At 51.8% G+C, this 14420-nt stretch overlaps 1 protein-coding gene across 3 annotated transcripts in view; it reads left to right on the plus strand.

Annotated features, from left to right (window-relative positions):
* The window catches only part of LOC144949219 (atrial natriuretic peptide receptor 1-like), a 92452-nt gene that overhangs the window by 56230 nt on the left and 21802 nt on the right, over window positions 1–14420 (plus strand). For all 3 annotated transcript variants that reach the window (XR_013640257.1, XM_078879107.1, XM_078879106.1), the window contains exons 12-13: window positions 6638–6709; window positions 9033–9192. Coding sequence is in view for 2 of the 3 variants with exons in the window: in XM_078879107.1 (XP_078735233.1) it covers window positions 6638–6709; window positions 9033–9192 (232 nt within the window). In the remaining variant the exon portion in view is untranslated. The remainder of the gene's footprint in view (window positions 1–6637; window positions 6710–9032; window positions 9193–14420) is intronic.

Genomic DNA, 14420 nt, shown 5'->3' on the forward strand with positions numbered 1-14420 from the left:
CTGTCTCCTCCCCAGCTGCACACCACTCCGCAGCTTGCTCTTATCTTCGGGGTTGGCTCCCGATCGCCGTCGGCGCCCCCCCTTCTCCACACTTGCCCGCGTGGCCTCACTCTTTTCCGCTCACACCCCGACTGACTTCCCCTTCCGGTTTACCCGCTTAAAGCCCCGAACCTTACCCCCACGTCACATGACTCCACCCCCCGTGACGTCACCTCCGGAAGGTCGCTTACGCCCGCATTACACCACCCTCCCCCGTAGAAAAATCCCAGCCGACCTCGGCTGACCAATAGCAAATCGTAATGCGGCGAACCGAGCTTCCCCCCCTAAAGGACACTAAGCATATAATGTAACAGCAAGAACAACAACAACGCAATCAACATCAACGATCGTACAAAAGCATGCAATAAATACAACTGTAAGAAGAAAATAACAAGACAACAACACTCAACGAAACGTAAGCGATTTGGAACGTGTGCGGGTCGCCGGCCCGTCCCGGACGGTCGGCGGCCCACTCGCAGAACGGGAACGCGATGAAAGTCGAGGAACGACAGGGGGTAATCCCCCTGTCGCAGCTGGAAGTCCACCGCCGTCCCGTGTCTCTAAAGAGTTAGTCTTGGGCTTGTCCTGTGACCGTGCCCGCAGCTGGGTCGGAAGGGCTGCAGGGCTCGAAGGTCCCGCAGACCTGGCAGGCGTCCTCCGAGCAGGGCCCCTCGTCCCCCGCAATGTCACGGCCGGCCTGTCTGGAACAGGTACGACAGGCGCTCTAGCAAAATCAATGGACGCAGGCAGGGGAGAGTCAGCAGCAACAGACCCCGGCAAGGCAACATTGGGGGATGACGCATCATGTAAGGGAGCAACATATGGTTTCAAGCGCGACGTATGCACAACCCAGCGACGAGACCCAATCTGGACGCGTGCTGTCTGTGGGTTGGGAACCGCAATGAGGCGTACGGGACCATGCCAGGGTTTGTGCAATTTCGGCGAGGTCCCCGGACGTACCTGTGGACAATGAAGCCAGGCTAGGTCCCCAACCTTCCAAGGGCACTCCCCCTCAGACCGTCGCGCATATCGCTCGTTCCGGGCCTGGGCTTTGGCCGTAGCCACGCGGGCATTCTCCCGCGCCTCCGTGACTCGGCGAACCGTGTCCTGAATGTATTCAGGAAGTGGTTTCCGAGGTCCCTTCACCCCAGTTCCCAATTGCACATCCACCGGCGGCACGTTTTCCCGACCATACATAAGGTAAAACGGCGAATATCCCGTAGCCGCATGAGGCGTCATCCTGTACGCCGAAAGCACCCCGGGGATGTGCAGATCCCAATCTGATTGTTGTTCACTCACGGTATGGCAAAGCATGGCAGACAATGTCCTGTTCAGCCGTTCAACCATACCATCCGTCTGCGGATGGTATGGGGATGTCCGTACTTTCTTAGTCCCAAGGCCCGCGCACACTTCCGCCAATAATTTAGAAGAGAAATTCCTGCCCTGGTCCGTGAGGAGTCTCTCAGGCGCCCCCTTATCCATAATATACCCAAACAAAAAGGCGTCGGTAATGGCCGCGGCCGACTGATCAGGCAACGGCCAGGCCATCGGCCAACGGGAGAGGTACTCAACCCCTACCAGCAAATATTTATTACCCCTCGCCGATGGTGGAAAAGGTCCCAATATGTCCAGTGCCACCAATTCATTGACTCGAGACACCTGAATCGACTGGAGAGGCGGCACGTAAGGATGTTTCGGCGGCTTACGTTGTGCACACGCAGGGCACGCGCGCACGTGCCCTACGACATCTGTCGCCATGCCGTGCCAAAAATAATGACGTTGCAACGTCAACAAGGTCTTCTGCACCCCTAAATGTAAGAGAGTGTCACAATGGAGGGTTCTAATCAACTCGAACCGCAAGGACGTTGGTACCACCAGGCGCCAACGTTCCTGGAACCCCTCCCGCCACATAAGCAGACCATCTCGGAGAGCGGTTTGCGGCCCCACAGCCGTACTCGGACTCCCATTGTCCTTAGCAGACCGCTTCCGCAAGGACACCAATGACTCATCCATCATCTGTTCCCGGATCCAGACAGACCGCGGCAGATTCAAAACCCCGTCAGCCGGTCCCGGTTCCATCGGAGTGTCCGACTTCTCGACGGCCAACGTGAGCGGCTGAGGGGGGTTTGGAATCGGCGAACACCTATGCGTCCCCGACTCACATTTACAAGGGGCGCGCCGCGGTAATCTGGAAAGTGCGTCAGCGTTCGCATGGCGCACACCCTTCCGATGTTGAATTTGGAAGGAAAATTCCTGTAGCGTGTCCAACCAACGTGCCAACTGTCCGGATGGCTGGTCAATTTTAAGGGCATATTGCAAGGCCGCATGATCCGTACGCACAATAAAAGAACGACCGTAGAGGTATGGTCGAAATTGCCGTAGGAAAAAAACAACCGCCAATAGTTCTCTGCGAGTGACACAGTAGCGGGTTTCCGCAGGAGACAAGACTCGGCTACCATACGCCACGACACGCTCTACACCCCCTTTAGACTGTGATAACACCGCCCCAATACCTGTGTCACTCGCGTCCGTATCAAGAATGAATGGGTGATCGAAATCGGGATAATCCAATGTTGGGGCCGTGGCCAATAGATCACGCAGACTCCGAAAGGCCGCCTCCTCCGGCTGTCCCCAACCAAACTTCCGTCCTTTACCCGTAAGGAGATGCAAAGGCCTCGCAATCGTCGCAAAACCCGGCACGAATCTTCGGTAATACGAGGCAAATCCCAAAAACCGCCGAACATCCCCCACGGTGGCCGGAGTCGGCCAATCCCGGACGCACGCCGTCTTTTCCGGATCCGTGGACACTCCCTCAGCGCTCACAATGTGCCCCAAATAGCGGACGGACCGTTGCAGTAGGTGACATTTCTTTAGTTTGAATTTCAATTTGGCAGAACGCATCCTCGTGAACACTGTCTCCAGCCGCGTCAAATGTTCATCGAATGTGCGGCTGAAGACAATGATATCGTCCAAATATATAAGACATGTCTCCCACTGCAACCCCGTCAAAACGAGCTCCATCAATCTTTGAAATGTAGCAGGGGCCGCATTCAATCCCATCGGGAGACAGTTGAATTGAAATAACCCCTGCGGCGTACGGAAAGCAGTTTTCTCCCGTGAGGACTCGTCAAGGGGAAGCTGCCAAAATCCCGAAGAGAGGTCCAGTGTGGAAAAGAACTTAGCCCCCGACAATGCGTCGAGGGAGTCATCCATACGCGGCAGGGGGTACGCATCTGCCACCGATATCTTATTCAATTTGCGGAAATCAACACAAAATCGCAATTTGCCATCCTTCTTCTTAACCAAGACGACTGGAGCGCCCCATGGGCTGTTAGATGGCGATATAATGTCCGCAGCCAACATGTCTTCCACTGCCCCCCGTACGTGTTCTCGCTCCGCAGGACTCATCCGATGCGAATTTAATCGAATAGGGGCAGCATCGCCCGTCTCAATGTGATGGTAAAGCAAGGAAGTGCGGCCCAAATCCAAATCATCGGAGCTGAACACATCGGAATATGTCAACAACAATTTACGCAGCGCACCACGTTGCTCCATGGACAGGGAAGAATTTTCGTCACATAATTGAGCAACCAAACGATCATCCGAACTCCTTGGCTCGGAAACCCCAGCAACAACTCCCCGGCTATGTGGACAATCATGGGTCGCAAACGCCGTAGTGGCATGTGCCACAACCGTACCGGCCGGGACACGGACGTTTTCTCCCCCCGCATTAAGCACCTGTAAAAACGGTAATTGATCCGGCCGGACGATGGTCTGTGCCCCCACTAACGCCAACCCGGTTGTTATCGTGGCGGACGGTGACAACAAGACCCCTACTGCTCCTAGCCGATCAGGCAGGGGCTTCCGATACCGCAAGGGTATAAGCATCTGTGTACCAGGTGGAATGTCCACAGATGCGACGGACAGCGCCTGCACTTGTACGGCCGAAGCAGGTCGCCCCCAGGGCGACGGCAGAAACGAGATTTGACGGCCCCCCGGCAGTTCAATACAATTCTCATTGATTTTGATCAAAATGGGCATCTTAGCCAAAAAATCGGTGCCTAACAAACAAGGAACCGCCAAAGATCTCGATATCAACACAACACCCGAGGCCGACACATCCCCAATAGATATCTTAGCATCCACCTGACCCACGATGCCCATGCTACCCCCGTTCGCAGCGACGCACGACCCATAAACCGGACGCACAGCCCCCGACGGAATGCCCAAAAGATGGAAAATGACATCCGATATAATAGTCGCAGACGCCCCCGAGTCGACCAAAATGCGCACGTCCACACCTTGTATGGACCCCGGTACAGTGGACGAACCCGTAGCGGCCGCGACAACTCTCCGTGCCAATTTGCGCCACTGCGTAACTGAATGACAAGGCCCCGTCGATGGCCTTTCTTTAACAACAACAATAGGATCGCGCAACACAGGTGGTGGGTGAGGTGGAAAGCCTTGCCGAGTGTCTGGTGCGTGCCGACATGCCTGTTTCGGAGGATCTTTAGCCGACTTGACCGGTGCCGAGGCCTCCTGCTGCGGCGGAGCCGGGAAGCGGGCCCAGCAGTCTCTGGCGTAGTGGCCCCTACGCCCGCAGCGGAAACATTCGGCCTCGTTGCGCCGAAGCGCAGGCCTCGCCTCCTGACGGCCCCGTTCTGGTAGCATCGCGCGCGGTCTCGGCCCGCCGCGTCCCGTCCATGGAGCGGAGGCGGCCGTCAGTTGTTGAGGGCCCCGGTCATCCGGAACATAGACGGCCTGCGCAGGGTCCCACCCCAGCGCATCCCCTTCTTTGACGGGCCCCCCCGTCCACGCCGTCACTTGTTTCCAGCGACGGAGGTTGAATTGCGCATCGAGACACTTAGCAGCCATCCGGGAAGTTAGCTTCTCATGCCCACACACAGGCATGGGGATCCCTAGATCCCGAGACAACTCCAACATTTTCCCTAATATGAGAGGCTCAAGCAGGTCCTGTGGCGTCTCAGGATAAGCTGCCATGGCCAGCTCCAGCACCGCACCCCTGAACGCCACGGGCGACTCCTCTGGTGCTCGTTGTCGTTGAGCGAATCGCCGATGCGCATCATCTGGTGGCTCATAAGCATCGGCCATTTCTTGAAAAACACCACATAAAGTTGCCTTCTTATCGGTCGCTATGGAACGGAAGAATCGGACAGATTCGTCGTCCAGAAGAGTCGGCAACACCTCCAAAGCCTCCGCATCGGTCCATCTTGCTGTGCGTACCGCCGCCAAGAAGCGGCAGGCGAACGCGCTCCAGTCCCCACCGACGGAAAATTCTTTAACTGTTGTAAGGTGGCGACTCCGACTCCTCTTCCCGCCGTCTTCCAATGGTGGTGGTTGTGATGGCAAATTCAAAATGGCGTCGGCCCGCGGCGTGGCCAAGATGGCGGTTTGGCGCCACGGAGCGCGCAAAATGGCGGCCTCTTGCCGCGTGGGCAATGGCGGCGGCAGGACAGGCAACGTGGCGGCCCGCGGAGCACCACTTGCATCATCCATCGTCCCTGGCGCGACGAGATGGCATAGATGCGCCAGGACGTCCTGAAGTGCCTCCAGTTGTACCGCCATCGCTTGCCATCGTTGATCCGCGTCTGATGATGTCGACGGACCCGCCACCGCGCCAACATCCTCCACACCCGTTCCCGTGGTCGCCTCAGCCTGGCTCTCCTCCACCACCCCAACAGGATCCGTGGTTGGAGGGAGTTCGTCGTCGTCGGACGAAGAAGCCGATGCAGGCGCCGGATTAACTTTCTTCCTCACTTGTTTCGACATGCCGTTGCACTTCCGACACCAGTGTAATAAACGACTGGACCACGATGTCTGGCTCAGTGTCCTTTATTATTCGGTTCGTGCTGTACACCCACACGGCTGTCTTTACTCTGTAGCTTCTCCACGGTGCTGACTCCAATGTCGGCCCGATCCCCAACAGCAGCTCCGCTGCTGTTTCTCTCACACAGCCCCCCTTGGCTGTACTCTCTGCTGCTCTTCTCCCTCCGCAGCTCTCACAGCTTCTTGCTCTCTCTCTCTCCCTCCGCAGCTCCTCCTGGCAGCCACACCGCTGCCTCTATCAAGCAGCCCCCTCTCTCTCTCTCTCCGCAGCTCCTCCTGGCAGCCACACCGCTGCCTCTAACTCGCAGCCCTCCTGGCTGTCTCCTCCCCAGCTGCACACCACTCCGCAGCTTGCTCTTATCTTCGGGGTTGGCTCCCGATCGCCGTCGGCGCCCCCCCTTCTCCACACTTGCCCGCGTGGCCTCACTCTTTTCCGCTCACACCCCGACTGACTTCCCCTTCCGGTTTACCCGCTTAAAGCCCCGAACCTTACCCCCACGTCACATGACTCCACCCCCCGTGACGTCACCTCCGGAAGGTCGCTTACGCCCGCATTACATATACATGCAAGTAGAAAATTCCATTGTCAATTCGGAATGCATTTTAAGCTTCTTGTAAATTATAAAAATACATATTTAGGAAAATTAAAGCATGTACCTGGTTTTTCTTTATTTATATATATATATTTTAAACTCGTGAGCTCATAATGCATTTTAACCTTTATGTATTTTTTTCCCAACTATTTTTTCAGGATATTTTGGAAAACGAAAGCATAAACCTGGATTGGATGTTTCGTTTCTCACTCATCAACGACATCGTCAAGGTGAATACCACTGTCAGGAGCACGCTATTGAGTGCTTAAGGTCCATCGGCCCTCAGTAAAATGGATTTAAATTTAATGGCAGCTTCCGACTTTTGTCTGCGACGGGCGCAGCAGTGGATCGATTGGGAGAGATACGTGTGGAATTCCTAAACTCCAGCAAACTATTTTTTATTCTACCAAGTAAGGCCCAATGAGCTATAAAGATAGCTCTTTTTCAGAAGCGACCTGGCCACAAATGATCGCTCAACGAAGTGGCTCATAGTGTGGAAATGTATAGTAGACAAATACTTTAAAGACATGTTGTTTCTAAATGTGGAGGGAAAATCCGGAGGGGACCTGGAAAAAATCCATGTGACCACGGGGAGAGAGAGACACACAAACTCCAAATATACAGCAGGCGTCAGGGTTGGGATCGAGCCCACGACCTCCTGGATAGCAGGCGAGGTCGTTAACATCTTACAACCGTGATGATAATGAGAAAGAGACACACAAACTCCAAATATACAGCAGGCATCAGGGTTGGGATAGAGCCCACGACCTCCTGGATACCAGGCGAGGTAGTTAACATCTTACAACCGTGGTGTCCCCTTACACAAGGAGCCAGGGAGAGGGACGCGTGGATAGGAGGACACGCGCAGGTTAATGACATCATTCAGACCTTTTTCGATTTAAAGCTTTCGTGACTGCAGGGGTTCATATTCTTGGTTCTTTCGGTAAAGTCACGTGACTTTTTCTTCTTCTTGGTTCTTTTGGTAAAGTCACGTAGAAGGGAAGTAATAAAATAATAAAAATAAAACATAACAAAACAACTCTCACGACGTTTCGGCCACAACGCCAGCAGCCGTCCTCAGGTGAAACCAGGTCTGTCGAGGCGACAGCGTCTGAATGAAACAGCACACGTGCTTGGAGCATATATATAAGCTGGGTTGGAGGGGGGGGGGAAAGGGCGCCTTGACAAAATAATTTGCATATAAAGAGGAATTCAGCATATTTATGGGACAAGCAGGTATGTGATTAGTACTATTTATGTCCGTGCATTATGCAGGTTAGCAGCATCCAATGGAGGGGATATGGAAAATGCGGGTATGTGATTAGTACTACTTATGCCCGTGCATTATGCAGGATTAGCAGCATCCAACTTTACCGAAGGAACCAAGAATATCATTCAGACCGTTAAGGAAAGTGAGTGGGGCTTGGGCGATGCCTGTTGTGGGCTAGAAGGGGACGACGGCTGACGGTCAAGAATAATAGCGGAGGGGCAGCCAAGGGATAGGGATAGAACGAGCCACGAGAGGACATGCTCCGAGGAGATGGAGCCTTGCAATCGGCTCTCATGTCGGGCAGGTCCTGGGTGGTTTGTTGCATCATGAAATCACGAGAGGTCATGGCCGGCTTGGGGGAGGCCTTCATCCCGCAGTGTATTGATCATGGCTGACAATGATGATATTGATCAGTAAAAATTCAATGACAAAACATTTAACAGAATCAGAATTTGTATTTATTTTAGAGAGGTGGAGGTAAAACGATGTAATAAATTAATATTCATAATTTCAACCCTTTATCAACCAATATTTTCAGCCTTTCCATGCTGTGTCGGTGGTTGGGGGTTGTTTGGCCATACTTCACCATGTTGGTCATTGTCGGTTTGGTGAAGTGGGGGAGCCCAGGGTTGCCTGAGATTTCACTCGTTGCTAACGACCGGCCATGGCTGGGAATCGGTCTCAGGTCGCTGGGCTCAGAAATAATGTACCATATTTCGATTTAAAGCTTTCGTGACTGCAGGGATTCATCTTCTTGGTTCTTTCGGTAAAGTCACGTAGAAGAATTATCTTATTATGTTTTATTTTAATTATTTTATTACTTCCCTTCTACGTGACTTTACCGAAAGAACCAAGAAAATGTACCATATGTTGAACTTCTGTTGCACCATACGTAGCCAACCGTGCTCATCGGAGGTGCAGAAATGTTCATCGCGTGACAGTAAGACAGTGATGCTTTAAATTCTCACAGCTAGACTTTAGCCAAAGTTAAGTGGAAATGCAAATGTAACATTATTTTGTGTAGCCAGTCACTGGCAACTGGGCCAAAAACTTCAAATCGCTCGCTGCTGTAGATGACCCTGGTTTCATCATCAGGATCCCTGTGGTGCCAGCTAAGCTGTCTGTCTCCTGAGCCACTGGGAAGCTCTTTGGCCTGGACGTTACAAAACCATGGACGAGTTTTGGAGAGAGCAGTGGTGTAGCAGCTAGCGCGCTTGCAAGCGTCGCTACAAGTCGTGTCTCCAAGCACGGTGTGTGTTGTGTCTTTCTTCCCATCCCGGCAGGGCATGGCCTACCTCCACGCCAGCGTCATCGGTTCGCACGGCGCGCTCAAGTCATCCAACTGCGTGGTGGACAGTCGCTTTGTCCTCAAGATCACCGACTATGGCCTGGCCACCCTCCGCTCTGACCCAGAGGCGGCGGAGGGCACCATGCTCTTCGCAAGTAAGTGGTGGTAATCACAGGTGGGAGGATGGTGTGTGGCTCTGGCTGACGGTGGCTAAGCCTCCTCAAACCTCACACTCAGGTTTTATTACTTCAGCTGATGAGGCCCCAATGAGCTCAGTAGCTCTGTTGCAAGGACAACTACAAACGAGGACGGTCAGCAGTGGTGGCAGTTCCAGGCCACTGCAGTTACACAGAGTTGCATAGAGAGCCATAGAGTTTCACAGAGATCCATAGGGTTGCATATAGATCCACAGAGTTACATAGAGAGCCATAGATCACAGCCCAAGACTGCAGTGGTTAGTTACAGGACACTGCAGTTACACAGAGTTGCATGAGATCCATCGGGTACACAGAGACCAATATAGAGCTACATATAAACCAACTAGCTGTACTACCTGGCATCGCCCGGGACTTGGATTCACCACACCCGGCCGCCTTTGTCTCCCCAGTGGAAATGTTCACACACCACAGCAGTTACTCGTTTGAGGCTGAGTCGACCTAGGGGAGGCCCAGGACCGGTTCAAATAATCGTCACCGGTGGTGGCCGTGAGCGGGAATCGAACTCGGGTCGCCGGGTTCGTAGCGCAGCGCGCTAACCACTACACTACAATGCATTACGCTTCCACATGCGCGGGTCACGTGACAGATGGTACGTCACAGCTCACTTGCCGTGCAAAAAACATATGCATTATTGATCTCCCCCCCCCCCCCCCCAAAAAAAGTGTATTTTTCTCATTTTTGCATGGTGTACAGTCTGGAAAGTTCCCACATGGCAAATTTGCAGTTTGTTGCATGTCGGGTTGTACGCTAAACATTTTGAACAGACACACATATTCACAACTTTGCCTTTTATATATATGGAGATAGACCACAGCCCAGGACCGTCGGCAGTGTCGGCAGTTACAGCCGCTGATTCAGCTGTGCTTGGCAGCGAACAGACCCCAAACGTTGAGTCAAGAAGCTTACAGTGCCGGCCAAAATGTCTCAAAGTCAAATAATCGAGATCCAGGTACTGAGAATGAGAATTCTGATACCAGTGGCCCACCACCACCACCTCCACAGTGTTGGCGGCACGAATCGAACCGACATTCCAGAGAGTGCCAGGGGCTCGCTAGTGTGTCGCCTCCGATCATTTGGAAACACTTTGTTACGTGCCGTTGAAGATTGCTCGGGTGTTGACATTGACATAAAAAACTACTTTAAGTGCGTAAGGAAAACGTTGCCAATGTTTCGTCGACACGGTCCAAACTGCCATCCATTTATAATTTTGTTAATTTTATTAGACAACAGCCCGGAACAGAACGCGAGCAAGAATAAGGAAGGGGGGTACAACATTTTTGTGGGCAGAAGACCGATCACAGAGCTTACGGGTTGCGGGAAAGGGGGGATAATGGGCTCACTGCCCCACTTATGTCGGGTGCCTCGGTGGCGAGATAGTTAACTAAATAAATATTTAACTATCTCGAAATAAATATTTCAACGTAGTTAACTATCTCGCCACCGAGGCACCCTTGATGCCTGTATATTTGTTAAGGCACTGTATAAATTATTTTAAGATAATATATGTGGAGTTTGCATAGTCTTCCCATGGTCGTATGGATTTGTCTCCAGGTCCTCTGGTTTTGCCCTCCAAATTTAGGGTCATGCATTTTGAGTCTGGCTGCTATAAATTTCCACTTGATAAGCCACTTCATTGAGCTATTATTTGTGGCCAGGTCGCTTCTGAAAAATAGTTATATAGCTCAGTGAGCCTTACCTGGGTAAATAAAAAATAAAGTTTATTTTAGTTTTATGTAGGAACTTTTTTTTACAGCGAAGGGAAGGTCCAATAATGATTATTGAATAATGGACGATACCTTTATGGAAAAGCCATTATATTTTCAAGTGCCTGATGCATACAGGAGTGTTTTATGGTTGACGTGCGAGAGCATTATCGCTGAGCTGCAGCAGCACCGCCCGCCCTACCCGGCGGCCGTGAGCGAAATATTTGTGGTTAATAGATACGCGACTGTAAATCGCGATGTGCTTTTCCACCGTAAAATAATAAAACATAAATCTTCTATTATTGCTTAACTCGAGACAGGCACGACAACGCTGAAATATTTATTTTCGTAAGTTTATAATGTTTGACTACCACTTGTTTGCTTAAATAATAATGCACAAATGGGAGTGGGGAATTTTTCTTTTTTAATTGTCCTTAAAACTGTGCCTCCCAGCCTGGTTCAAATGATGTATTTCAGACTTGTAAGCAATCCTGGACACCGCAGAGGTGTTTCGGCCTACAGCATCAGGCCTATGTGTCCAGAAAAATAATATCAATTGGCATCCTAATGCCATTAAACCTGTAGGAAACAACGAGTCAAGTGCAGGGGAACAGCTCATTACACACAAAGTGTTATCCAGAAATTAACCATAATACCTTTCTAGTCTCTTAAAGGAGCATACACCATCACGCAAATTCCGGCCATCCTCACAGCAGCTTTTGGCGAACCATCAAACAAATATGGTCACCGCATCGCACGCTTTCAGATGTACTTCTGCGGCATTCTGGAATGCTCTTCCTGCGGATATTAGGAAGCCACTGGAGCTTTGCGCTTTCAAATCTAAATTGAAAACTAATTTCTTTGGAAATGCTTTTTGTGTTTAGTTTACTGTCCTTCCCCCTCACCTCCAATAAGCACGGTTGGCTACATACGGTGCAAAAGAAGTGCAACATACACCTGCACTCCCTCCGACCCCGCCATCTGCTGATTTTTCCCTCAAATTAGGCCTCTGGAACTCTCATTCCGTGTGCAATAAATCTGCCTCCACCTTGGATGCTTTTCTCTCCCTTAAATTCACCGCCCTCGCTATCACAGAAACCTGGATCGCCCCATTAAACACCACCACCACCCCCGCCACCCTTTCATCCTCTGCCTCCTCCTTTCCCACACCCCTCTTTGGGTGGGCAAAGGTGGAGGCATATCCTTGCTCAATCCTCCATCCTGAATCCCTGCGCCTACACTCCCCTCTATCCTGTCCTTCCCTCATTTTAACACCAATTATCCTCCTTCTACTCCCCCCACTCTATCACCTTCCTCATTATCTATTGTCCCCCCAGTCCCTCTATCCTTGACCACCTCGACTGTCTTCTTTCCACTGTCCTCCCTCTCCCACACCCTTTTATTCTTCAAGGTGATTTAAGTCTGGATCTTAGTCTTCTCTAGATTGCCCCGACCCTCCTTCCCCTCACTAACTCCTTCGATCTCTATCTCCTTCCCTCGCCCCCTACTCACACCTCTGGCAGCACCCTCGACCTCATCTTTATATCAGATTGGTAGGCTTCCCCCATTGTATCCGACCCCACCCTCCATCGGACTACTTCCTCCTCTCTCTCACCATCACCTTACCCATTCCACCCCTTACCAGCCCCATCCTACCCCACCACTTTCTTTCCCACGATCTCCGCTCACTAGAGACTCCGCATCCCTAATCTCTCTGCCTTCCTTGCCCTCTTTTTCCTCCCTCCACCCAGATGCTGCCTCTGCCATCTTACACTCCACCATCAACACATTAACACATTACTCCCTTTCCTCTCATCCCCTCCTACTCTTCTCTACCCTTAATAACCTCTGCACACTTCTCCCCAACTCCTCCCCGCCCTTTCCACTGGCATCTCTGCTACTGACTTTGCTCTTTTCTTCTCTCCAAAACGTATGCCATTCGCTCCTCTTTCTAAGCTTCCCCGTATCCCATCCAGACCCTTCCATCCTTAGCTGCGCACCAACACCCGACTCCGTCTGCCTTCACCAATATGCCCCCCGTGAGTCTAGCGGACCTCTCCGTTACCATCTCCAAAGTCCATCTCACCACCTCACCCCTTGACCCGATCCCTACTTCCCTTCTACCCGCTATCCTTCCCTACTTACTCTCCCTTTTAAATGATTCTCTATCCTCCGGTGCCTTTTCTGCTAATTGAAAGTCGGTCATCATTACCCCTCTCATTAAGAAACCCTCCCTCAATGCCAACTTCATCTCAAAGTACCGTCCCATTTCCCTGCTTCCCTTCCTCTCCAAAGTTCTCAAACGTCTTGTCCACTCCCACCTCAACAACCTAATCTTCACCCACTCCCTCTACCCACTTCATCAATCCGGTTTTCGCACGCTCCACTCCACTCCACAGAAACTGCACTCATTACCATTCCAGAACCACCTGACTAACTCGGCCCACGCACATCTCTCCTCAGTCCTCCTTCTCCTCGGCTTTTGGCACTGTCGATCATCCAACTCGACTCTCTCTAATCTGGGCATTCCGGCACGCTCGTCCTCGGTCTCCTTCAATCACTTCTGCAGCGCTACTTCACCCGTCACAGCAGGTGTTCCCCAAGGTTCTATCCTGGGCTCCCTTCTCTTCTCTCTCTACATCTCCCCTCTCGAAACACTTATCTCCTCCTTTAACTTCTCCCACCACTTCTTCACCAACGACATCCAAACGTTCTTCTCTTTCTCCACTTTAACTCCGGACCTCTCTTCTCGCTTTGCAGCCTGCTTAACTGCCCTTCAGTCTTGGATGTCGCTTCACTTCCTTGCCATCAACCCCTCTAAAACCCAGGTTTTATTTTTCCCCGCTGCTCTTTTTCCTTCACCCACCCACACCATCACCTTCACACCCTTCTCACTCACCCCTTTTCCCTATGCCCACAACCTTGGTATCCTCTTTGACTCTTCCCTTTCCCTCCCCTCTCACATCTCCGCCATCACCCGCACCTGTCGTTTCCACCTTGTCAGCATTCACAAAATATTCCCTCTCATCACTCAATCCACTGCCAAACTACTAATACACTCACTCATCTTCCCTCGGTTAGACTACTATAACTCTCTCCTACTCGGTCTCCCAGCATATGTGGAGTGGGTTCAATTGAGGTGCACTCTTGATCTTGGAGGCAACACGTTTATTAACTAATACCACAGGTTAACATTAAGAGTATAATGACTTAGGGTGGTGACCACCACGGCTGACTATCTACACACTGGACGGGATAATTACTAAGTCGGATCAGGACAGCGAACACGCTGCCTGTTCCACGTGCGCAAGACCGAGAACCCAGGCTCGAAGATGGAGGATTTCTTCCCAGAGATGAACCGCCATGATCACTCTCGGGACTCGGCCTTTATCCACTCCGGTGTGGCCAGGCCCAGCCCTTGGCCACGCCCCTTTCCAGCTCCTTCTCGGAGACTCAGGGCCC

This window comes from Lampetra fluviatilis, chromosome 53, assembly GCF_964198595.1.
Source record: "Lampetra fluviatilis chromosome 53, kcLamFluv1.1, whole genome shotgun sequence".
Taxonomy (NCBI): domain Eukaryota; kingdom Metazoa; phylum Chordata; class Hyperoartia; order Petromyzontiformes; family Petromyzontidae; genus Lampetra; species Lampetra fluviatilis.